The following is a 26,215-nucleotide window of genomic DNA, read 5'->3' as shown; positions in this document are numbered from 1 at the left end:
TGCCAGTGCAAATGCAAAGAAGAGGTGTTTTTTCCTCTGCAAGCCAGCCCTGCCAACCCAAGCGGAGGATCCACAAAAGCGTCAAATGTTGATACCCGTTGTACTAACCACTGACGCTTCTTTTCCATCCACACTAGACACGTTGACTCCTCCATGTCCGTCCCCCTTGGGCACCTGTACGTGCCCGAGATAGGACAACGTGTGTTGGTTCACACCTCTAACCACACCTATATATAACATGGTTGTGCACGTGGGCTTCCAGGGTCTAGGTGACACAGTACCCTTGCCATACAGGAAGACACAGAACGCAGTGAGTATGGTCACAAAGATCTTATGAGTCCCCATGGTGCTTTAGAGCAGAAACACCCCTACAACAACAAGGAGAGCTTCTACACTGGCCACTGCAAAAAGTTCCAGGGAGCTAGCTGGTGGACCTGCCTCACTGCTCAAGGACTGACCGACAACTATGTGCAGCCGGTATGAACCGTGTCCTGGTGCAGCAGCCTGAACACACAAGATGTCATGCTCGGGACGCAATGCCAGCAGAGTAAAGGCCAAACATGACCGACTGTGGCGCAGTGGAAGCCCTGAGGCTTTGGATAGAAGCAATATGAGACGATTGCTGACACCCACAATGCGTCCCGCTAAGAAGGAGGGAAGTCAGACATGCGCGCCAAAAACAGGCCTCATTGCAAGATGTCGCTACTACGAGGCACAGTCTAGGACAATTCTGCCTATTCTCTCTCCCATATGCAATCTAAGTGAAATAACAAGACTATGGGAAACCCTTAGCACGCACCAAGAGTCCCATGACTCTCATGTCCGGATCTGTACAGAGGCGAAGAGGGCGTAGGTCTGTCTTTGAGCGACACTCACTTATAGTTATGAGAGAACAAGAGCATGGGCCAGATGTAGCTAGTGGACGCATGACAGGTGGGGGTAATCACCGCCCTGGACCAGGTTAACCAAAAAAAAAAAAAAAAAAAAAGCAAGGGAAAAAATTGCTGGCTGGAGCTAAAATAGGCTGGACAATGGGTTGGGATTCTTCTACGCTCAGATTTCTATGGACCTGGCAGTCTCCTCAAATCATGGTCTGTTCTTCCCGCTCAAAATGCCGGCTAAGCCTTCCCCTTGAATTTAAAGCTCCATGAAAGGAAGAAAATAAAGAGGACGAAGGCATAGAAGCAGGATTGTATTGAGAAAGGACTCGGAGTGATAAAAGAACCCAAGGGAGACCAAAACAGCACTATTTCTGTTGGTTTGAACCAGGGAACCTTTTTTGCATGTAAGGCAAATGTGATAAACCACGACAAACTACAGAAACCAGCTTGTGTCAATTCTGGAGCCCTTTCTAAGGCTTTCTCAGAAGCTGCTATGCCTAGCTGAATTTCCCTTTCAAGAACAGAGAAACAAAGAGCACAAGAACATATGTTTTTTGGATGAAGCAAAGAAAAAGGGAAGTAGCATTGTGCCTCCTCAGGTAGGCCCTGTCAATCCAGGTCAGAAAACAAATTTTCTGCAAGAATATCCAAAAAATATTGTGTTTCCTTCAACCTTCAGAAGTAACATGTTGTGTGGCAATTAAATGATGACCCTAAGGTTCATATAAAGCAAAAACGTAAACACAATAGTGTGGGAAATACGGAATGTAATTCCCTGGAGGAAAAAAAAAAAAAAAATTGGCTTGAATAAGAAAAGACAAAAAAAAATTGATCGGCTCCAGAGAATAGGTCGTGTTTCACCCTGGTTTGGAAGCTTCTCTCAACAACTACTCGCAATAGAAAAGCCGTAAACAAATTGGGGTTCTATTGTTCAAAGGAGATTGAAAGTGAGGCCATTTCTCCCGATATAGAATTAAATGGTCATTGTCAGGAGTGGGATTTGAAGCCATGTCTCTAATGCAGAGACCAGAATACCCAAGATAGATAAGTGACAAAGAGTTGTAAAATTAGCACCTTAGACCAGTCCAGATCAGCTACCGAGCCTAATGCACAAAGAACATGATTATCAACCCAGTTTCATAATTCACGATTGATAGAAACTCTTGAATAGCTGGACGGTTGCGGAAGAGTGGACATCTTTTCAACTCCAGAGACCATTTCATCTCAGCCACGATGCTGATTTGGTTTATGACACACTTCACAAGGTCCGGTATCCAGGAGATGGTTTTGAGCTACTGTCTTCTCCTGGAGCTCTTTCATGAGAAGTGCATGTGTATCGTTGGAACTCCGTACGTTGTTTTTCTTAAGTGAACAAAACCGCAATGGAGTGCTGGCATATCTCGAGAACACGATAGTGATCACATCAAAATCCTGCCACCTGTGCGACCAGACATAAAAAACCAGCGCGCCACTAACCTCTTTTCTCCGGTATATGCCATCCTGTCTCGGGACAACTCACTTAGAACAGTTGGGATGTGGATGCCCCTCTTTCTTGGTTCTGCTGTCATTGTAAGTACCTCCACTATCCTATTGCTTTGTTCTCTAGTAATCTCTCTGAGAGATCTATGTTTCTTGGGACTGTCTATCTGCTGTATAATTAATTTGTTGGGATGGAAACCAATTAAAGGTGGTGGGGAATAATTGGTTAGATAATCATGTTACACTATGTTAGGATGGGTTAGTTACATTCAGTAAATGATTGGCTTAAGGTATAGCTAAGCAGAACTCCAGTTTTTACTAAATGTAAGTGCAGTCAATTCAGGAAGTAAAGGGGGAATGGGAAGGGGGGTAGGGGAACTGGAATTATGTTTGGCTAAGGGGGGATAGAACAAGGACACAGACAAGCCTCTACGGTGTCAGAGCGGAAGGGGAATAGAGAAGAAGGAACTGAGAATCTTTGCTTCTGGAAGTTTAACCCCAATAAAACATTAGAATTTTTCGCACCTTTGAACTCGTGTAATTGCGGCTCTCTGGTCATGCAAGGAGGAACCGGGGATGGAGGGTGATGGAAAAACTCTCTAACTAATACATCTTTCAGGGTGTGATAAAGCCCCAGAATCAGTAATAATTTAAGCTGAACTAAGCCATGGTTAGATAAGTGCTAATGAAAGGAAAGATTGAGTTCTGTTCAATGTAGCTATTACAGGATGGAAACACCCCTCCCCTCACTGTAGCAAAACTATCTACTCCAACAGTGCTACAGCAGTATTTAAGTGTAACAGCTTCAGAGTGAGAATCAGATCCAGCTTTCCATGGAATGTTCAGGAGGATCTAAGACACCAGCATTGACAATAACACCTAACACTTCTGTAGTTCACAGTATACTAGTAGATACCATGTTACATGGGAGAGGAATCTCCAGAGCGAGGACAGTCAGGTTATAACACATTATCGTCACAACCACAATGCAGAAGCTAAGCTAGCAGAACAAACCTGACGGGTGAGATTCTATCATGTAGTCTCGAGTTTCGCGTACAGCAAAGATGGCTCTCTGTTCTTATGTCCTCAGCAGATTGTCAACTTCAAATGGTTCAGGACCAGGCTATGTTCACCGTGTGAAAACCACACGGAGGACAACAGAACACTCAGCGTTGGTTTGTGAGCCATGCAAGCCATTCAACGTGTAGTCACGTTGTGTCCTATGCGGTGAACACGGAGACGTTCCTGATGGTGTCAAGCACTCTATGCAGTTCGCCACTGCAGAGCTGCAAAGACAGGATGACTGCTAGGAAGGCTTTGTGTGGCTACAACATTTTGCTACTACTGCGAAGGATGGCCGACCTTTATGGTATCCACTTATTGTGTGGCCAGGAAGGTGAAGTGTTCTCCTACAGGTTTTTGTAATATGCAGCCCATTCACACCTAAGCACATTTTCTGTAGCCATTATCAGTCTCTTTTCCATAGAGCCTGTTACTCAGCTTGCGGACACTGATGTACATCTTACAGCAACATAACATAGGTTATAAAATCTATTCCAATATAAGCCAGAGGAGCGCTGCGGACTTCTCAATGAGCACATCTACTCATTAATAACCAAACTTCCAACACAAGCGTACTTCACTAAATAAGCAGGAAGCTAGAATCTTTCAGGGTATTGGTGTGTGAGCTCAGCCTTTGTCATTCTCATCCCTGATGTTTCTGACTAACAACAGCAGCAGAAAGAAAGAGCAGAGCCAATATCTCTCTGGCAAATACAGGTGACCACGGACCCTTGGTCGGACCATTGCCATTGCAGAGAGAAGGCTGACTGAACTAATGCCCTGGCTCAGACAAGAGACAGTGGGGAAGTTTGCTGTTCATGGATCCTGTGCAAACGAAATGTGTCTTTGGTGAAATTGAGGCAGGAAATGAAAACGTCCACATGGTGGCCCAGGCCTTAATGAATGTGGGTGAAGGACTCTGGCTTGAGAAATGATTTAACAGGAATTTGTATCAATGTGTGCCTGATTAAAAGCCTATGGCTCTAAAGGCAGCCACTGTTGTGAGTCACTTGAACTGCATGGAGAACACCCGAGTGCAGTGGTGAGCGGGAGGTGGTTCCCAAGAACCGGTTGCTAAAATTCAGACCCTCCATGGAGAAAAACCAGTGTTTAAAAGGGCCAGAGTGGACAAAAGAACTCCAGTCCGTGGGTCGGACCATCCTGTTGCTCCCAGGATTCCCAGCTGGGGAGGTGAGGCTCCTCCAACCCTTCCCCAGGTTCCCCCCAGCTGCAGCATGGCAGTCGCCAGCAATCCAAGCTGGCAGATTCAGACTGAGCATCTGGAGTTATCCTGCTACGCATTTTGAGAGGTCCGGCATCGGTGTGTGTGGGGGGGTCCTGCTGCAAACTCCAGGGCTGGGCAGAGGGGAGGGGAGGGGACAAGTGGGGGAATTGGCACGTTATGCGGCCCTTCTGGGCCCCTGGCCCATGAGGATGTCTCTCCGGGCCCCGCCTGCGTTCCCCAACTCCGAAGAGCTGCAGCATGCGCAGAGAGCTGGGACAGATCAGCCTTACTTTGTCTTGCCGGCCAAGGTAAGGGGCTGCAAGCACTGGGGCCAATGGGGGTGGGAAGTGGGGGAAATTGCTTCTGGCCCTAGTGCATGAAATGTCCTCACCCCCTGATCCCCCGCCTCCACTGCTTTGAGCTGCTGGCAAAAGTAAGAGGGGAGGGCTGCAATTCTAAGGTTGGACCAGGGGGCAACTGGGGGGAATTTACCCCCAGGCCCCTGCAGGGCGCCCCTGCCCCCACGGGAACAGTCTCCCCTCCCCCAACCCGACCCTCAAATCAAGAAAACTTTAAGGGAACTGGTTGTTAAATTTTGGCAGTTACACCGTCCAAGTGGGTGTCAAGTCCATTGCTTTAACCAGGGATAGTCGATTAAGTTTATCAAAGATCCAAATTTCCTTGGTCAAGGTCTAAATCAATGTCTAGACTCCAGAAGAAAATAATACACTGAGATAATAAGAAGAATAATAGAAAGATTTGCTGTCACTATGGGCTAACATGATAATGTTCGTGCTTTCACTCCTGTTAGATCTGGCACAATCCACCGCCTTTCGCTTTAGTCTTGTAGTTATAACCAGGTGAACTAAAACATTCTCTCAGTATCCAAGGGAGCGTTTGGTTCATATCCTGTTGCTAACAGGGGTCTATTGATACGTTAGCTCTCGCTCATCTCATACTCACCTCACATGGCTTTGAGAGCGAAGAGAGAGGATATCGAGTATAAGCATGTTCTTAAAGGCGTCCGGACCCTATCGTGCGACCAGCGAGAAGGTGGAGCGAGCACGACATGTCAACTACCTTTTAGCAGGCTATACCTACACTCTTAACACAGAGGGCGATTATGTCTGCTGTCACATGGCATGCCCTGGTTCCACAGGCTCACCTCACTGAGGGAAGAAAGTTTTCTGTGAAAATACTAAAAACTTGTTAACAGAGAGCACGGCACAGGAGCAAACGCAGCAAGAAGGTCTGGTCCCACTCACAGCTGAACGTACGGCGTTCTGTTCTGCCTGGCCAACACCCACCAACATATAGCCCCAAGTTTCTGTGTCGAGCGACTCTGGAAGCCACAACTTACTGGAGCCGTTCTGTACTTCTCGACGTCAGAAAGAACTACATTGAACATCTACGAGGATGAGAACATACCGCGCGAATCATGCCCCTAGCGATTGAATGAGATACAGTTATACATTGTGTTGAGACCCACATTAGAACCTATAACCTTCGAAGCAATTTTATGGATAGATCGTCCACAGACAAATGGGAAATGGAATATGAGAAGAGCGGCTACATGTGATCTTTAACTCGCTGTAGGGTATCGAAATAGATGTTAAGATACAACACCACCTATGGTATCAAATAAAATATGCGAACTCGCCGTCTGTTAATCTAAAGCTGGTGTTCCCACCACGACCACAAATTGTGGAAAAACCAACATTGCTTTCGCACATAAATAAAGATTATCTCACACCGATAGCCTCTGCTGACAGAACACACACCTGCCATCCACAGCCTCCTAGAGAAACGCACGCTGCTACTCACTCACCTGCCTCGGATTCGAGGGAGAGGCATAGATAAAGCGTAGGTGCTGTGCCATCGAGGGAATGCCGAACAGTTCTGCACCTCACTCTGAGACTCGGGAGGCCTGTGCTCAGCATCCACTCAGTTCTGATTTCTATCATTCTGAGCCAGAGGAGGTATTCTGTGAATTCAGAGCGTATCCCTTGTTGCCTGTCTGACAGTCCAACCGGGGAGGAGAACCGCACGTACAGATAAATCTCCACGGCGACCACTACCTCAAAGCGACAACTGACCTCTCTACCCACAACGTCAATCATCACCCAGTCATCCAACCCACGCTGCTACCGGAAACAGATCATCTATCACAGGACCCAGGATCTCTCCTTTAGAGCCCCGACCAGTTATTCTAATCCCTCTGAGCATACGTCACCCCACATTCAAGATCCACAAAACCCAAAATCTGCATGTTTCGCTAGCGGGCACCTACAACCAATCATCTCCAGGGCAAATGGCGGTGCGAGCGTGAGCCACGTCAGCATGCGAATGACAAAATGTCGTGAGAGATAATGTCAAGAGCCTCCTCGTATCGGCAGACACTACGACACGCGAGTTTAAACCAAACGCCAGATAAAAGGTAAAGGCAGTGGGAGAATTCTCCATGGTCTGTCGCTTTGGGTAGGGCGAGAGCCAATCTTCACACCGAGACAACCAAAGTGATATCGTTCCCTCGAGAAACTGAGCGAGCTGACTTCACGTTATTTGCGTAAGAAACGGTCAGTTTGGGATTTCACTCTCAGAACAACAAATCCCTAGTGCAGCCACACATGATAGCAAGAAGACTCTCCTAGCGACAAACACTCCTACAAACACCTTCTAGCCACGAGTGGAAATAAAATAAGAACAGCTGCGCAGGAACAGCTATGCCTCCTCGAAAGACTCAGCAGGCCAGCGCACACCAAGGCTAGCTATGTAGCCCTTTGTGCCTTTATCTTGCGCATCTAACACAGCTAAACTGAACTCTGCTCCCACAGTCGACTCTGAAAGAAGACGGGATCATCTCCTGTCGAAGGAGCGAGCATAGGAGACCAACTGAGCTACATAGGCACCCCGCCGCCATGGGCCCCAATACACACTCCAACCACACTATTCAGGTAACTATGGCCTCGATTAAGTGCCTGGAGTGGAAGTAATTAAACCATCCTGAGGAACAAAACACTTACTTACACACTGCCCCTATCGCGAAGCGTCTAATACCTATAAACAACCCATCTAGCTGATGACTCTGTCTCTGACACATCATCCCGAAAATCGAACACATGCCGGGGAGGAGACTCTGGAAAAAAGCCACAATCCGAGTTGCAACAGCCATATGCACATCAACATCAAGGCAGAGTCCTGAGAACCCAACTCTACGACGAGGAGATCCCATCTTCCTAGACAACCACGGTGGCACACATTAGGTGAATGGTCACATTAACATCACCACTGACTTATGTGAGAACCAGAAAAACCTACTGACAGGTTATGCCTACGCGTCAAATGCATCTCGGCTTCCATCCCGGGCACAACACAATAGAGACGACCCATTTATCTACAGCCAAGCACTGAGGTAACAACCGCATCCTGCTCTAAACCCCTCAAGACAGAGACCAAATCCTATAAATCTCCACCAAGCTTCTCAAAAACTACAATACCGCCATGAGGAAATCAGGAAACAATCAACAGAGCCAGACGGTACCCAGAACCTCCTAAGGCAAGAACAAACCCAAGAAAGAACCCAACAGAACCCACTGGCCATCACAGCTAAAACCCTCCAATGCTATCATCAGGGATCTAACAACCCATCTGGACAATGACCCACACTTTCACAGCCTAGTGGCAGGCCACCACCTCGCCCAGCAGACACACTGCCAAACTGAAGATATTCCTACCAGTAACTGCCACACCGCACCACAGTAACTCTAGCTCAGAACCAAACCATCAACAAACCTCAGTGCCCAACTCTGCTACGTATCTACCACAGCGACACCATTATAGGAACCTAACCAGATCAGCCACCATCACCGGTTCATTCACCTGCATGTCCACCAATGTAATATACCGCCATCATAGCCAAGCAAATGTCCTCTGCTATTACATTCGGCCAAACTGGACAGCTCTACGGAAAAAGATAAATGGACGCAAATCAATAATTTAGAAATGGCAAATACAAAAACCTCCAGGAGACACTTCACCTTCCTGGCCACACAGCAGTAGCAATCTTAAGGTGGCCATCCTACACAAAAAAACTTCAGGACCAGATTCAAAGAGAAACTGCTGAGTTTAAAGTTCATCTGCAAATTGACACCATCAGCTCAAGGAATTAAACAAAGAGTGTTCTCAATGGCTTGCCACCTAAAAACCCAGTTTCTCCTCCCTTGGTTTCACACCTCAACTGCTAGAACAGGGCCTCATCTCCGGACGTGACATTCATCTCTCTAGCTTCGCTTCTTGCTTACATATTAATATCAATATATAAGATAATTAATATATATAATACACATCACACACACAACACACACACACACCACACCTGCCTTGAAATTTCCACTAATGCATCCAACGATTGGGTATTCCACCCACAAAAGCTCATGCTCCAAAATGTCTGTTAGTCTGTAAGGTGCCACAGGATTCTTTGCTGCTTGAAAACAATGAGACTGTTTATTAGGATGATACACAGAGAACACGCTCTGCTTGTGTATTTGAAGTGATTACACTCTCTCCTTCGCCCAGCTGAAGAAGGGTGACTAATAGTATTTGAGGCTGTTGAAGCAAACATTAATTGTATAGTCTAGCCTAGGACAGCAGTAATATACGTGGACGTGGAAAACTCTGCTTTTGGCCCAGTTGTGTTACCAGGGCATATACAGCCTTTTATTTGTATCGAGTCACAGTGTATATCCTGTTCTATAGGTATTATATTGGACAGGAATTCCAATTACGTGTTAAAATTTGTCCCAACCCAACTGCATTCCTGTTCTTTTTGTGACTCCACCTCTACAACCGTGCATACGCAGTATATCTACAGTTCTTCCACACTGCCACCAGAGGGCGATTTGTGATCATAAATTGATCCCAGCCCTCCTCCCACCTTCAGCGTTGCTTTTCAAAATGGGGTCTGATGTCATAGATCCAATCTCTTCTTGAACAGCCTGAGTCACCTCCCCCACTGTATTACCCTAGAAACGTAGTCCCAGAATAAAGCCTTCTGCCCCCTGAGCAGAGTCCCGTACTGCTGCTGCCAAGTATGACATGGGGGCTAGAGAGAAGGGTTTTTTGCAGCGCTTACCCAGCATGCCAATCCCAAGCATGAAGGCATCCATCCCATAAGGCATCACTCGGGACCGCCCTCTCGCAGAGCCAGTGGGGGACATCACTTCCTTTGGCTGTGCTTTTTTACATTCCACCTGCCACAAGCGGGGGTGGGGTGGGGAAGGAAGGGTCAGACCTTGCACAGCACGTTTGCTCGAAGCACATACAGTACCGCAGGCCACAGGCCAGGAGGGCTGCCTTACTGCACTGGAACCACTGCGCTTGCTGTCCCATGTGCCACTCCCCAAGCCTGCCTCCCATCTTGCAGCCACTAACATGGCCTGCGGCCTCTCCCGCCCTGTTACTCTGCTACAGAAGCACTATTGTTGAGTAGTTAAAACAGGTGACTAAAAGTTCTACCCGTGGTTCTGTCCTTGACTTTCTCTGTGACTTTCTGCAAGACAACCTTGGAGCCTCAGTGTCCTCATTTGTTAAACAAGGATACCTGCCTCACAGGGGTGGGGAGAAATTTAGTTAATACTTGTACAGCACTCAGGGGTCAGTTACAATTCCCAATTATGGTTAGACTGCATTGTCTTTTGGGCTCCAAATACCAGCAGTGGCTCCCCTCCTTGTTGAGCTCCTCCTCCCTAGATCTGGGGCAGTGATTTCAGGGGTCCCATCTGCTTCCGACCTGCAGTCCCAGAGCCCCAGTGCTTTACCTCATCCCTCCACAGCCAGCTTTGTCCTTCACACTTACCATTTTGTTATTGATCTCATGGAAGTGGATCTCACACACCTTCTCCACAATATCTTCACTCTCAAATGTGACGAATCCAAACCCTGAAGAAAGGGCAACACTTCCTGGTCAGGGCACAACTCTGTGTGATCAGTACCTGCCACCTGCCTGTCCACATGCCCAGGAGAGAAGGCAACCCAGAGGTTGGTGGGGTGGACCAGTTGGGTCATGGCAATACTTCCACTCCCCTCTGGTCTCCAGTAAGTCCTGCATGCATGCAGCACTCATATGAGGAGCAGGGAAATCACTGTCCTTTCCCAGGTTTCCCTCTCTCCCAACTCCATTTCTGCACCTCCCACCTTCATTAAAGCCCATGGCACACATTGCTGATGGATTTATTCTATTAAACTTTGCCATTTTTCCAAGACAAACTAGATGGCTTAATGACGGATACCACAATAGAGAGTTCCAATCCAGCAGAGGTCCATATGAACAAAATTGTGGCCTACCAATGCCTGTTCACAATGTGAAATGAGTTTGGTGGGTCCCAGTCCAGTCCCCCACATCACAAACATCACCATCCCAAATAGTGAAATTCAGCACAGTTTAAAGCCCTACCTGTACATTAATTGGTCCTTACAGCCCTGTGTGTGACAGGCAAGTATCAGAATTACTATTTCTGGAGCAAAACCAAGGCATGGAAAAGTTAAGTGATTTGCTCACGTTCACACTGTCCATCAGTATCTGAGGTGGGAATAGAATTTGGGAGTTCTTGCCTCCCAGCCATATGCTCAGAGCACATCTCTAACCAACCCCTTTCCTGCCAGTCTTGGCAAAGGACTGACTGGGCTCTGGAGTCCAAACTTCCTTATTGCAGCCAGAGGTGGCCCTTTTAAGGAAGAGCAGAGGCATGGCAGTGAACAACTTTGAGTGAGCTTGCATTGCAGTTGTAGCTAAATGGACCTTTCAGCATCCAGGGCTGCTGAGTCAACTTCACCAGTGCTCAAAAATCACTTAAACACACACTTTTCTATTTTTCAGTATTTTCCAAGATGGACTGGACTCTTTCTATGAGCTTCTCCTTTCTCTCCAGGTAGGAGTTTATATTGCCCCAGTTATGGTCTGGTATCTGGGTGCCTTGGAAACTCAAGAGAAAGTACCCTACACTGAAGCCATGAAGTTGCCAACACCAGACCAGATGATTGGTCCATCTAGTCTAATATCCTGTCTCAGGCAGGGACCAATACCTGATGGCTCAGAGGAAGGCAGTCCTCCCTACCCCTTCTGTAATGGTCTACATAAGAATGGCCATACTAAGTCAGACCAGTGGTCCATCAAGCCCAGTATCCTGTCTTCCAACAATGGCCAGTGGCAGGTGCTTCACAGGGAATGAACAGCACAGGGCAATTACCGAGTGATCCATCCCCAGTCATTAAATCCCAGCTTTTGAAAGTTGGAGGTATAGGGACATGCAGAACACGGGGTTGCGTCCCTGACCACACTGGATAATAGTCATTGATGGACCTATTCTTTATGAACATATCTAATTCTTTTTTGAATCCTGTTATATTTTTGGCTTTCACAGCTTCCCCTGGTAATGAGTTCCACAGGTTGACTGTGCATATTGTGAATTATTTCCCTACGTTTATTTTAAACCTGCTGCCTATTAATTTCAGTGGGTGACCCCTGCTTCCTGCATTATGTGAAGGGTTAAATAACACTTCCTTATTCACTTTCTCCAAACCATTCATGATTTTATAGACCTCTATCATATCCCCCCTTAGTCATCTCTTCTCTAGGCTGAACAGCCCCTGCCTTTTTAATCTCTCCTAGTCTGTTTTTGCTGCCCTTCCTTGTATCTTTTCCAATTCTAATACATCTTTTTAAGATGGGTCACGCAGTACTCAAGGTGTGAGCATACCATGGATTTATACAGTGGCATTATGATTTTTTTTTGTCTTATTATTTATCCCTTTCCTAATAGTTCCTAACATTTGGTTTGCTTTTTTGACTGCCGCTGCACATGGAGATGTTTTGAGATAACTAACCACAATGACTCCAAGATCTCTTTCTTGAGAGGTAACAGCTAATTTAGACCCCATCATTTTGTATGTACAGTTGGGATTATGCTTTCCAATGTGCTTTACTTTGCATTTGTCGACACTGAATTTCATCTGCCATTTTGTTACCCAGTCATCCAGTTTTGTAAGAACCATTTATAACTCTTTGCAGTCAGTTTTCGAGATCTCTACATTGAGTAATTCTGTATCATCCGCAAACTTTGGCACTTCACTGTTTACCTCTTTTCTAGATCATTTATGAGTATGTTGAACAGCACTGGTCCTAGTACAGATCCTTGGGAGACTCTGCTATTTACCCCTCTCCATTGTGAAAACTGACCATCTATAACTACCCTTTGTTTCCGATCTTTTAATCGGTTACTGGTCCATGCGAGGACACTCCCTCTTTTCTCATGACTGCTTATTTTGCTCTAGACAATTCCCATAGAGGGCAGAAGTGCAGGATCTGATTTATTATGAGCTAGCCATTTTTCTCCCCCATCAGTGTGGGGCTGGAGTGGTACCTCTATAAAATCAGGCAACCAGAATCACCTAAACGGTAAGAAAATGGGATGCACTGAAGGGCACCCTAGACAGCAAGTGTGAATACGTAAGTATGGCTGGGAGAGAGAGACAAAAGCAGAAAGTGCTTCCTGTGTGAGTCTGAGGCAGATGAACAAACACACTGTGTAAGTGCTTAGTGACGTACGTGAACATGGCAGTGGCCCAGCAAAGGGCTGTCACCATCACAGTGTAGTTGTGTCCTCAGGATGGTGCACACCATTGTGGTGTCCTCCTAAGAGTGGTAGCCAGTTAGAGGGCACATGTACAAGAGAATCAGGCACCTCCAAAACTAAGGCTCAAACTCAGTGGTCTCCTGTCTGATCCGAAGAGCCTGAATACCAAAGCCAGGCTCCCACTCTGTAACCAGATTCCACCAATGGGATTTGACAAAAAGGTGACTTGGGAGCCCCGGGCTGAGGAAAGGGTCAGAGGCAGGCACTCTTCTGGGTCTTGCGTCAGCTTCCCCAGGGTTTGGATTACTCAGGACAAGGTAAGACACACACAGAGGACTGGAGCCACGTAGGTAGCAGGGGAAGGGAGGAGGCTGCCTCCTCTCACATGTCAGCCACTCAAGTCAAGTTTACAGCACAGGAAACGGGCTGGACAAAAGCTCTCTGTGATGCGAGGGACTCTGCTAAAGGATGCAGATGCTAAGGGATGGGTGATGGGAGGTGAGATAAAGAGCAGCTGTGACCTGCATGCCCTGCTGCTGGCCACGGGACACTAGCTTCCCCTCCACCCCCATCACCACAAACACACGCTGCTCCTGTTATTACGCGATCCCCTGCCAGCTCACACACAAACACACACACACACACACACGCTGCCAGGGTGCTGCCCTCACCTCGGTGTCGGTTGGTTGTCTTGTCAAACATCAGCATAGCATCATCCACCTGCAAGGGGCACAAACGAGGAAAGGACTCAGATCAGGTTATTACTGAGAAAGAGCTCTCTCCCACACTCCCTCCTTCTGGCTGGCCCCATGCCAGAGAGAAACGAGACACCCATCTGCCCCCAAAGCGGACATCACACACACAATCAACCATTCACTTACCCTTGGGAGGCCCCCCAAGTGCCAGGGGCCTGACCTAACAATGGGACAGGATTTCCCCCCATTTTAGAGCTTCCCTGCTGTACAGAGGGCAGGGACTCCCAGCCTGAACCAACGGGCCCATCTCCATCCAACTTTTAGGGTGCTGGAACGGGTTCCCACCTAGCCATCTCCTGGGGAGGGCAGGTTTCCTTCCCACTGAACCAGGAAGCAGCCCTGGACAATTTGCCTGCAGCTCCACAGGGGGAGGCGCGGCGGGAGGGAGAGAAAGAGACTGACTGACTGTCTCGTGTGTCCGGTGTCTGTGTGCACAAACCAAAGCCTGAGAGGGGAGAAGGAACAAGAGCCTCACAGAGACGGAAAATGGAGGCCTCAGACACAACAGAGACTCTGCTTGGGGACTCTGGGAAGCCACCTCCACCCCAGAGGAGCTTTCCTCTAAGTGAGATTTCCTACTGCTGGAGGGTGTAATTAGAGCAAATTTACTGCAAGGACTGAGCTAGTGCTGCCTACTGAACGGGGGAAGTGGAGGCAGATACCAGCCATCCCCCTCCAGCACCCTGGGGCCACTCTCCCTCTCCAGCCCCTGCCCCCACCAGTGCCTGGTGCAACTTTCTTTCCCCTGCCTGTGCTCTGCTGGGTACTTCCTTGTAGAAAAGCAAATCTGTGCAGCTACAAGTAAGGCCAAGCAGAGTTAAAAACACACTCCAATCCCCTCTACGTAAACCACCATGTAAACCTGTCCCACTGACCCGTGCTCCTCGCTAACACCACTGCCTTAATCTGATTATGAAACTGGATGTGCAAGTGCTCAAGGGAGGGGCAACAGTCTCTAACCAGCAGCTAGCCAGGGCCTTCCTCTGCCTCAATCAACAACAGCCAGGAGGGACCAAAGTAGCCGACATTGCTTGGGATCAGCTATTTTTCCCTCCCTTACAATTCCCCTTTTTCCTCCTTCCCAGCCTTGGTCAGTGAAGGAGGCTGAGATACTGCCTCCCCAGAAAGGCCCTGCAGTCTGTGGCCCGAAGAATAAGAGGCTGAGTCCATCTCTACCAACCAGCACTGTCAGATGGCCAAGCCCCAGGCTTCATTCAAAAGAGAGCTTGCAGCTGGAATGAGATGGGGAGGGGGGCTTACCAACATCCCTCCGCCCCCGACGAGAGGGCTCCATCAGCCTCAGCTGCCAGTGAGATAAAGAGGCACCTTTCTCCCATAGGTGAGAATGGAAAGAAGCCATTACTAAATACCCTCCACAATGTCACATGGAAAAGGGTCATATTGTCACCTGGGTCGCCCCCAAGAACAGGGGTCACCACCCACATCTGCCAGCTCCAAAGAGCAGAGTGACATACAGAGGACTCAGCTACCATCCCACACCTCACTGCAGCCAGGGAAGTGGTACTTGAACTTTCCCAGCTAGGCCCAAGATCCATCAGATCAGTGGGGTCAAGACCCGAGAAACTCACTAGTGATCCAAGTTGAGCAGAAGGGGTCCGAACAGTTTATATGGAAGATGTGACAACCAACACTTTGTCTGACACTCCATGCTACCTGCTTCTCTCCGCTGAGGCAGGTGAGAGGGAGAGTTGCCTAATGGGTGGAAATATGCTGCAGCTGCTCGCTTTCACTCTCTTGTCAGCCATACCTACTTTTTACAATGGTCTTTGTTACCTACAGAGCTTGGAAAGGGAGGGAGCTTTCATGACTGGTGGATCCCAAGGGTTAATTAAGGTTAAGTGGGCCTGAGTGGGATGGAGCACAATACCATGGCCCTCTCGGCAACACCCTAAAATCAGCAGCGGCCTCCTTGCAGTGCTTGAACCCCAATCACAGTAGCTACCATCCCAAACTAAGCCTCATGTCCTGACGGAGCTAGCAGTAATCCCCTAAAAATCAGCCAGTCCTCTCTGAAATCTAGTCCTCCAAAGTCAGATTGCCCACTCTGTACTCTAAACAAGCCCCCACGCAGCCTATTTACATTTACAGTCTGAAAACAGCTGGCTCCTACATGAACGCTATAGCAGTGCCACAAAACTCAGCCAACTCCTGCACCCTCTCAATATCTTGAGCCTCCCATCCCGGAGCTCTAGGATCAATCAAAATCCCGTTAGGGCCAGGATCATTTTATAAACCAGCACAAATGCACTTTTAGAGTATCAACAGAAGCATTCACAGATAAATAATGGTTCAAAACACAGAAAAATGGGTTCCTCAGACTTTCACCTCTAGAGACCCTGAGTCACATCTTTCCAGCGTAACAGGCTAAATAAGTTTGATGGGCTCAGACTAGTTTGGAAATTGACCCACAGTTCAGCACAACTGGTGAATTTCTTTTAGGAGAGGCCCAAACTAGAACATCAGTGGGTTAGAATTAAGGAGCATCAGCAGCCTGAGGGGCTCAGGACTGGCTCAGCCAGCATTACAAATCGTCAGGATTGAGGTGCACTGTCAGAACAGCATGAGTGGCCCAGGACTGTCCCAGCATGGGGTGGCCACTTGCAATTCCCCATCCCATCAGTCAAACTCCCTTATAATCGTCCTGCTGTGTCACGCAACAGTACTATGAGGAGCTATCAGGCTAGCACTGCCATGGTAACTCCCAGGACACTTCAATACGCTGTGCTGGCCCTGGGCTCGCTCTGGTGTCCTGGGGACAACGTACACTAAAACACTCCAAAACCCACACAACAAAATGCAAGTGGAGCTCATTGCAGGATACCCTTCACTCCAGCAGCTCAGAGCAGGGAGGGACTTTGCATCTCAAACACCACCCTCTGGGCCAGCTCCAGGCCCCAGCGCGCCAAGAGCGTTTAGGGCGGCATGCCGCAGGGGGTGCTCTGCCAGTTACCAGGAGGGCGGCAGGCGGCTCCAGTGGACCTCCCACAGGCGTCCTTGTGGAGGGTCCGCTGGTCCCGCGGCTCCGGTGAGCATCCGCAGGGACACCTGTGGGAGGTCCACCGGAGCCGCAGGACCGACCAGCAACAGAGCACCCCCTGCGGCGTGCCGCCGTGCTTGGGGCGGCGAAATGGCTAGAGCCCACCCTGACCACCCTGACAGGGTTTCTCAAACTACACAACACAGGACTCAAACAGCACCACCCTGTGGAGAGCATGGTAGATTATGGAAGATAAGCAAGAACAAAGAAACTTCCAGTTGCAGAGCAGAAAGAGCAAGAATTCAACCACAGAGCAAAAAACTAAGCAATCCAGACAATATAGGAGAAGTGCCGGGAAACCTGGGAAGTGCCTAACTGTGCCCTCAGCTGCCACCGCCTGCTGTCAGTACGGAAGGCCAGGGAGATCAGACAGGAGGCTCACACTCTGCCAGGGAGATGCACCTAGGAATGCCAAGCATGGGTGCTTTACAGACATGAACCAATAAATCCCACAGCCTCCCTGTGAGGGGGTGTGCGTGTCAAGACTATTTGTCCCATTTCACAGATGGTGAAACCAGGCACAGAGCAGCAAAGTGGCTTGTCCAAGATCAGTGTCAGGAATGGAAGCCAGGGGATGCTGAGCTTGCACTCCTGGAAAGCAGAAGGCCAGGCTCCCCTTCAGCCCTCAGCACATTCCCAGTGGCACAGGCCATTCCGGGCACCGCACCGGGCGTGCATTCAACTCGCCAACTGCTAATGTGTGTCCTTAATAGGCTTCTGTGTCCATGGAAACCCAGGGCAGGGGAGGCGGGATTAGTGGGGCCGGCTGGCCCCAGCAGCCAAGTTCATGTGGCCAAGCGCTAAGTGTGAGTGGCAGTCCTTGGCGGGCGGCTATTGTTGTGGCTGGCTGTTGGGTGCCTCTCTGGGCAGAGCCCCCGCTGGGATCCCTGCCACTCCCCGGCCCATTCTCCTGAGCCTTTCTTCTCCGGGCCACGCTAGCTTTGCCAATGCCGAGTTAGGCCTGAACAAAAGAGGCTGCTGGGGACAGCTTCTCTTGGGGCCTGATTACCATGGTAACCCTGGCCCCTCCAATCCCAGCTGCTGGATCAGATTAGTGCGAGCTCTAATGCTCTTCTGCAAAGCGCTCAGCACAGACACAAAGACACCCTGCTGCGGCCAGTCTCACCAGGGGCCGGCCTCACAGGCCTGTTTGAGAGGGCAGCCTGCACCCCCCGCCCCAGACACACAAAACGGCCTCTCAGTGCCACCTCACTCCCCTTGTGTGCACAGTGCTGGAGCAACACTACCACTCATACCACAGCATATCCAGTACAGCAGCTCAGATCTATGCCCATACCCCACGCCCGGCCTCCAAACATCCTCCCTGTCCCCAGATTCCACTCACCCATATTTCAGCATAAGCTTGCCCAAAGAAGGAAGGAGCAATGAGCCACCCCCACTCTTCTCATCAAAAAGGACGGATGCACAAATCCCCCCATCTCATAAAACTAAGTGGAGGAGGAAGAAGGGAAGCACCCAACCTCCCCAGAGCTCCCCCCCTCCAAGGGGGTCATCTAGAGGACAGAGCCACCCCCCTATTTCTTCCAATTTCACAGACACAGCGTTGGGCTGAACAGGAGCAGAGTTACCCCAGATTTCCCTCGCTCCTGCACACAACCAGCAGAATTAAAACGAACAAGCACAGCCCAGAGAGGGCTTTGCTGCCTTACTCTCTGTAAAACAAAATCCTGTTGACATTCAACCACACACCCAACAAAAGGGCACTGCAGTGCACACATGAGGTTGGGAATGTATTCTGCTCACACACACCCTTCACAAAAAACTACCCATTATAAAAATATTATAGTTAAGAATTTCAAGTCTGGCAGCAAATTCTCAGTTAAGGCTCCCACACCAACTTGAATCCTGTCCCTACTCCTACTCCATACACAGGCCAGAGACCATAACCCCACCATGCCATTGCCACATCAACTCTGCCTGCCCTCTTGTGCATATGCATCAGGATAAGTTATTTCATTCTGTAATCCTGCCCAGGGACCACATAGCTGGATGGGGAGATTCTGGCCCATCTCAGAAGGGGGTCTCAACTCCCTGTTGAGGAGATGAGAGAAAGGACTGGAGAGGGAGGTGTTTCAGTGTGCGCATGGGAGAGTAGAAAGGATCTCTACTCTGCAAGCTGAGGATAGGTAGGGATGTGGAGAAAGGTCTGGGGACAGGCTGGTGCTGGGGGATTGCTCCGAATATGCTGGCCATGAAGAAAGGGACAGAGTTAAAAGTGGTTTGCAATGGGTGTATGGGGATTCTTTGGTCTGTACACTGAGAGGTGTAAAGGCAGAGAAACATTTTGAGCTTGTACTGAGAAAAGGAGGGGTTGCCCAACGGGAACAGGAATGCAGGGTGTGATCTCCAGCCCACATCGGGAAGGTGGGCAGAGATACTGGGAAAGGATTAAAATTAACTTCAGAATTGTCTGATTTTTTTAAAATAGCATTTACAGTTCCAACAATACAATTGCAATGGGGTGTGGACATTCCATACAACTGTAACTGGGCATTAACAAAAGTTTTGCTGGGTGAATGGTCTTGTTTCTCCCTCTTAAATAAATATTTGTTTTAATTGTTGAAACACAGCAGATGAGCGTTTAGCTTAGCGGTCAAGGCTGTAGTGATCCAACACCTGACATTAGAAGCTCAAGGCTTAAGTTTCTTCTATAGCTATTAGATAATGTCTTTCTCCTTGTTCAGCCACTAGGCTCAGCCGTGATGGGGGAAGGAAAAGGTTAAAATATCAACTCCAAATGTATTGCCTCCACAGAGCTTGGCCACAGGACTCACATGGCAATGGGACTTTTCGAGCACTATTTGGTAGTTGGGGGGCGTACGCATGTCCCCCAAGTCCCACATTCTATAGACAGAGGATATAATGATCCCCCCTCATTAGCAGCCCCCCAGCTCCTTCAGAAACCTTCTCTGGAGTTGGGCACCAAATCCATGGGGAGGAGGGAGGAATAATGTGGCTCTGTGGAGGAAATACATTCAGGGACAGAGTCGCCCTTAGGCATATGCAGCTGCATAGGGCAGCCAAAATCTGGGGCACCACCGGGACCACAGGTGCGACTTCTCATCTTGCTATGGGGTGCCTGACCTCCACTTCAGGTCCTGCCTCAACTCCAACCTTCCTCCCAAGCCCCTACTCCTACTCCACCTTCTCCCCCTCCCTCCTGGAGCTTGAACGCCACGAATCAGCTATTTGCAGCGCTCCGGGAGCGCTGGGAGGAGTTGGTAAACGTGGGGCCACTGGTGCGCAGGAGAAGGGGGGCAGAGGGGAGGAGCTCTGCACCCAATAAGTTTTCTAGCCCCCGAGTCCACACCTAGGACCAGGACAGCAGGTAAGAGCAGGTCGGCTCCCACACATCCAGCACGTGCTGCAGTCTCCTTACTAGACAGAAGGCAGGGGCCATATTCACAGAGCCAAATACGCCAGCGTAGGAGCACCAGTTACGCCGGCATAGGGGCACCTGTTTAATAATCTTAAGGATGGCCCTGTTCAGAGAACATGTTAACTGGTGGTAAGGAGACCTCTCTCCAGTCCTTCATGGCATTGCTACTGCTGAGCCCTACTTTAGGGAGTTTTGCTAGCAGTGTCCTCCCTGAGGAAATGGGCTAAGAAGCTCTGGTAGCTGATCAGGAATTGAAGCTCTTCCCTCCCAGAGCAGCCCTACAGATTTCACAGATAGGCACATGGCATTGAAGCTGCCCTCGCCCAGGTGAGTAAACCCTGAGATGTTTAGGCAGAAGGATGCTAACCAGTTCACCAGACTGAACGTACAGTATTATCCATGCAGATAGCCTTTCAGCAGATATGCCTTAGCCTCCAGGTTTTTCCTGAAAAGGCCACCAACAGTTTAACCTTTTCAATGGCCTAGTCCCATCAGCTAACAGCTCACTAATACAGTCATGGGGTTTAGGGAGGGATAGGCAGAGACTGATTCAGATGAAAATCCAGTCAAGTTTTGGAGTGAGAGTCTGCAGGTGTACATCTTGGTGAAAGTTACAAATATTCAAAAAGGAACTTTGAAGGCAGAACTGGAGGCTTCCCCATGGGTACAAAGAATGAGACCTTCAGAAAGAGACTGAACCAGGGCTTTGGAGCGGAGCATGGAGCTGGAGTGCGGCGCAGCTCTGGAGCAGTGGAGCTGCAGGTTTTTGCCTGGAGCTGGAGCGGAGTCGGACAGCTCCAAAGCCCTGGATGGAACAGGATGTAGTAAATCATGATGAACTGGAAACTAACAGCCATGCTACCAGGTGAAATGACATGAGGTCCTAGTGTACTAACCAAACTACTGGGACAACACAACTTGATTTAGGGGAGGAGTAAATGGTTACTTGATCCATGCACAGGGACAGAAACTCCCAAGAGTAGATGTGCTGAGCCCATGCCAGTGCTAAGAAGACCACGCTGACTCTGTCCTGCTGAAACTTTCTCACTGCTCTCGGGATGACAGTAAAATGAGGAACAGGAGCCCCTTTCCCCCCGTGTAAATGAAAGGGGCCTGATAGGCATGCCTGTGCCTGCTTGCTCTTGAGCAGATCCTTTTACACCTGGCAAATATCAGATGAACCACCAGTATGAGTGGTCATTCAGACTCTTGATCTGGGCTTCTCTGACTCAGGTCATTGGCTGCAGCATCTTTGGCTCTGTGCCTGCCAGATGCAGAGTAAAGGGAATCCCTTTGTTCGAGATGTAGAATTGCCACAAGACAAGTTGCCTGCTGACACAATGGAGGTGATCAAATTCCCCCCATCTGTTCGGGATGTAAATTGCAACCATGTTGTGAATAAAAATTTGCATCAGTTGCCCTTTGATCTGTGGAAGAAAGGATTTGAAAGCAAGTCTGTCAAGCCTCTGCTGTAGCAAGTTTACGCAGAGCTTTGATCCCTGAAGTGGACTGTGGACAATTAAGGATCCTAATTGTGCTCTCCCAACCATGAGCAGGGGAGAAGGACATTATTTTTAAAACATTCTCCAGCAACGTCCACAAAAGTTTTTGATTAGGGGAGTGGGGAAACACTCATTTCCCAGCTGTGAAATACTAGTCTGTACATGATTCAACTACCCTTGCAATGGTCACATCCCTGGCCTTCTAATGGATGTGCGTGTAACGCAAAGGTGCAGGCGGGTATCTGGCCCAACACCTAAAGATAAAATCTCACAGGGCCTTCTACCTGGACCTGGCTAGGTTCACTGCCTGGATGAGATCTCAAAACCTGGCCTGTGATGGGCAACTTAGAACCTTTGTAGAATTTAACGTGGCCACTATGAAGATGAGAACCCAGGCTGGACAAAAGGTAGATTTTTCCTTGTTTACTCTCAGACTGGGAGATATATAGAGGGAGCACAGGATATGGGTCACCTCACTGAAAGACTGAGCTCTCATAAGCAAGTCATCTAGCTATGGATACCCCTGCAGGCCCAGGCAACATAGACAAGTCACAACCACCTCCATGGATCTGGTGAACACTTTGAGGGCTGTAACCAGCCTGAAGGGTTGAGTACCTTGTACTGATTGGTAATCGTCTACCACAAAACTCTGAGGTACTTCCTGTGCTTTTTCCTTTTCAAAATGTGAACGTAATCATCATGAAGGTCAAGGGCCTCAAACCAGCTTGGAGGGTTAGGAGTCAGGATTAATCTCTCCAGGGAAAACCTGGCAGAATAGGATTTTCCTTATGTAATTGCTCAGTTGTTCCAATTTCTAGAATTGGGTGCAGACCATCATTCCTTCTGAGACAAGGAAACAACATTTCTACAATTCTAGTTTAACTGGCCCAAGAGCTCTTCACAAAGTTCCTCATGAGAAGGCTCCCTGAAAAGGGAAGAGGGCTTGAGCTCTCTCATTGTCATGAATGGGAAGAAGTACCTCCATGCAGTGAGCTCTAGGACCCAGCAGTCCAAAGAAATTACTCAGATGCCTTTAAAAATAAAAAAGGGAGTTGTTCCCAAGTGGTGAGGTAAAAGAGGAAGAAGTTGAGGATCTGGGTCCTTCAAAATTGCTTTGAGGTCCTCTGGGGCATACTCTCACTTGCTGAACTAGATGCAGCACCAGCTCTGGTTGAGGTGGAAGGTATTTTCCTCCTCTGATGGTTTCTTTTTTTTAAATTTCACTTAAAAAAAAAAAAAAAAAAAGACTGTCTAGTCCTATTGCTGGTACCGTGATTCCAGGAAGGACTGTTGAAATTGTGCCTTGTGAAATCTAAACTATTTCCTGCAAATAAAAGCTGACTCAAGTCCAGACACCTCTCCATGGATTTCATGACCTTAATCCTTTCCAGAACCTCTGTCCCAGAGGGGAAAAGGTTGGTTTCTTTAAAAGGCAGATCCATGACCTTGGCTTGGTGGAGATGAGAGTTTTGGAGCCAAGAGTGTTTCCTAAGGGACTCAAGTATGTTCAAAGTCCTAGTATAGTGCAGTCTGAGACATCAGTGGAAGCTTTGGGAGTATGCTTGGACACCTGGCCTTCCTCAAACAATTCCACACATCCCTGTATCTTCTCCTCATAAAGGGAGCTGGTCAGTGTTTTTCATTCACAGCATTTTAAAAATAAAAACAAAAATGGCCTTTCTTTGAAAGGAAAAGCTGTTTTATATTGATTTTTTTAATTTTCCAGTTTTTTGTAAACAAACAAAAACAAAACAAACATTTGAAGTTTTGGCAGGTTGTCTTTACTCTCTCCCTCCATTTCCCCCCTTAATTATTGAGCAACAGCTAGTATTTTCCCTACATACACTACTTCTTTTGCCAAAGGTCAGAGAAGTTTTAAAAAAAAAAAAAAATCATTCATATACTTGTTCTCAGTGGCAACCCATTTTTTTTTCAGAGATTTGAAATTTAAAAAAAAATTGTGATCAAAATGCAAAGTGGTTCCATTTCAAACCCAGCAACACAAATTTCAAATTTGTTCATTGAATTGTTTTTTTATTTTTCTGCTCATGAATGTGCTGAGCTCAAGATCCTGCCTTTGATTAGGCACAAAACTTATGTCTGGCAATAGCTATCTTGGCAGCCTTGACAGCTGGAGAGTTCATACATTTTAACACCGGTAAAACCACTGTGATAATCTAGCCTGACTTCCTGCATAACACAGGCCACAGGATTTCACCTAGTAATTCCTGCATCATGCCCATGCCTTCTGGCTGAGTTAGAGCATATCTTTTAGACAGACACCCAATCTTGATTTGAAGATTTAAAGTGATGGAGAATCTTCCACATTCCTAGGCTTGTTGCATCAGGCTTGCCTAGCAGTTAACCTTGCACCTTAACACATTCAGTTGTTTGAGCCCCTTGTCCCCAGAAGTAGATGACAACTTCCCGGCTTTAAATATTTCACTTGCAGCTGACAGCACAATTGAGCTCGGGGTAGGATTCTGGAAGAACAATCCAAATCTTTCCCTGGAAACTGGCAGAAAGATCTAGGAGTCTGACAAATCAAGGCGCAAAGGCCAGATGCTGCCTGCCAAATCCTGGGAGGCTCTGGTGTCACACTGAGGAGGGGAAGTAGTAGTCACGGCAGTCTCATCACAGCACCGTAGAAGATAGTCCTCACCAGTTCCTGCCTCTCAGAGTACCAATGTCCTGTGGATCAGTGGTGCTACTGGACGTCGGGTCAGACAGAGGTCAGGTAGTCCCGAAAGAGACTGCCTTCTTTGGAGGAGACTTCCTGGCAGAGGAGATAGAGGTCTCCTCAATTTCTTACACTAAAGATATTGCAGATGCAGGAGGACCACAGGGCCAGACACAACAAGGGGTAGAGTACCTCTAAGGAAGAGATCCTGGGTAACTCTTTAACGAGGCTCTCCAAGATGACAAGGTTCCTAAGATGATGATGTATTAAAATAAGGCTCCCCATGAGGAAGAACCATAGCTGACTGGTACGGAACACTCTTTTCATAGACCTGGATATCATACCATCCTGAACTCAGATCTCATGGGAGCTGAGAGCCCCCAAGACTGAAAGGTGGCACAGGCTTGTCTCAGAACCACAACACCAAGGAGTCATCCACACATGGCCAAAGGAAGACCATTTTGGAGAGAGCCTCTCCGGAAATGATCCCACTGGGAGAAGAAGCTGGGGTTTGGCATGGAGAATGGGGACATCCATTTACATCCAGGTGTGTTGTAAACAAGACACGAGAAGTCATTCTTCCGCTCTACTCTGCGTTGGTTAGGCCTCAACTGGAGTATTGTGTCCAGTTCTGGGCACCGGATTTCAAGAAAGATGTGGAGAAACTGGAGATGGTCCAGAGAAGAGCAACAAGAATGATTAAAGGTCTTGAGAACATGAGCTATGAAGAAAGGCTGAAAGAATTGGGTTTATTTAGTTTGGAAAAGAGAAGACTGAGAGGGGACATGATAGGAGTTTTCAGGTATCTAAAAGGGTGTCATCAGGAGGAGGGAGAAAACTTGTTCACCTTAGCCTCTAATGATAGTGTATGCCCATTGCTTCTTGTTCCGCAGCAAGGGAGATTTAGGTTGGACATTAGGAAAAAGTTCCTGTCAGGGTAGTTAAACACTGGAATAAATTGCCTAGGGAGGTTGTGGAATCTCCATCTCTGGAGATATTTAACAGTAGGTTAAATAAATGTCTATCAGGGATGGTCTAGACAGTATTTGGTCCTGCCATGAGGGCAGGGGACTGGACTCGATGACCTCTCGAGGTCCCTTCCAGTCCTAGAGTCTAGGAATCCTTTGCACCAGAGCTCTGAAGGTGTGCATTTCTGTTGGAGTGGCCAAGTGAATCAGAAGGATGCTCTGAAGCAGAAGATCAATCCAATCAACCCAGATCTAAGAGGCCCTTCCTTGTGGCAGACTCCTATGATCCGAGCAGGCCAATTACATCAGAGTTAACCTAGCTCTAACTGCAGGATGCTTTCTGGAGCACTCCTCCTTTTTGCCATGAGGGTTACTGAACTGCATGAAGCTCTCCTTCCAGCCCTGTCCAAGGAACCTGGAGCCTTAGCTCGGGGAACCAATCTGAGCAGTTCCTTGTGGGGCATCTTTTAATTGTGGACATTCCCTTTCTGCGTGCGTGTTCTCTCTCTTGGCTTCCACTCTAAGGGAGGTTTCAAAGGCACATTACACAGCCCTAGACATTCCTCCACAGAAGG

At 48.2% G+C, this 26,215-nt stretch overlaps 1 protein-coding gene across 5 annotated transcripts in view; it reads right to left on the bottom strand.

Annotated features, from left to right (window-relative positions):
• MSI1 (musashi RNA binding protein 1) overlaps positions 1-26,215 on the bottom strand; it is a 48,930-nt gene that overhangs the window by 11,121 nt on the left and 11,594 nt on the right. For all 5 annotated transcript variants that reach the window (XM_075059859.1, XM_032787666.2, XM_032787668.2 and 2 more), the window contains exons 7-9: positions 13,949-13,997; positions 10,502-10,584; positions 9,779-9,896 (exon numbers count right to left, since the gene is read on the bottom strand). In XM_075059859.1, the coding sequence (XP_074915960.1) occupies positions 9,779-9,896; positions 10,502-10,584; positions 13,949-13,997 (250 nt within the window). The remainder of the gene's footprint in view (positions 1-9,778; positions 9,897-10,501; positions 10,585-13,948; positions 13,998-26,215) is intronic.

Source organism: Chelonoidis abingdonii, chromosome 22, assembly GCF_003597395.2.
Source record: "Chelonoidis abingdonii isolate Lonesome George chromosome 22, CheloAbing_2.0, whole genome shotgun sequence".
NCBI lineage: Eukaryota > Metazoa > Chordata > Testudines > Testudinidae > Chelonoidis > Chelonoidis abingdonii.
This window is presented reverse-complemented; position numbering and strand designations above follow the sequence as displayed.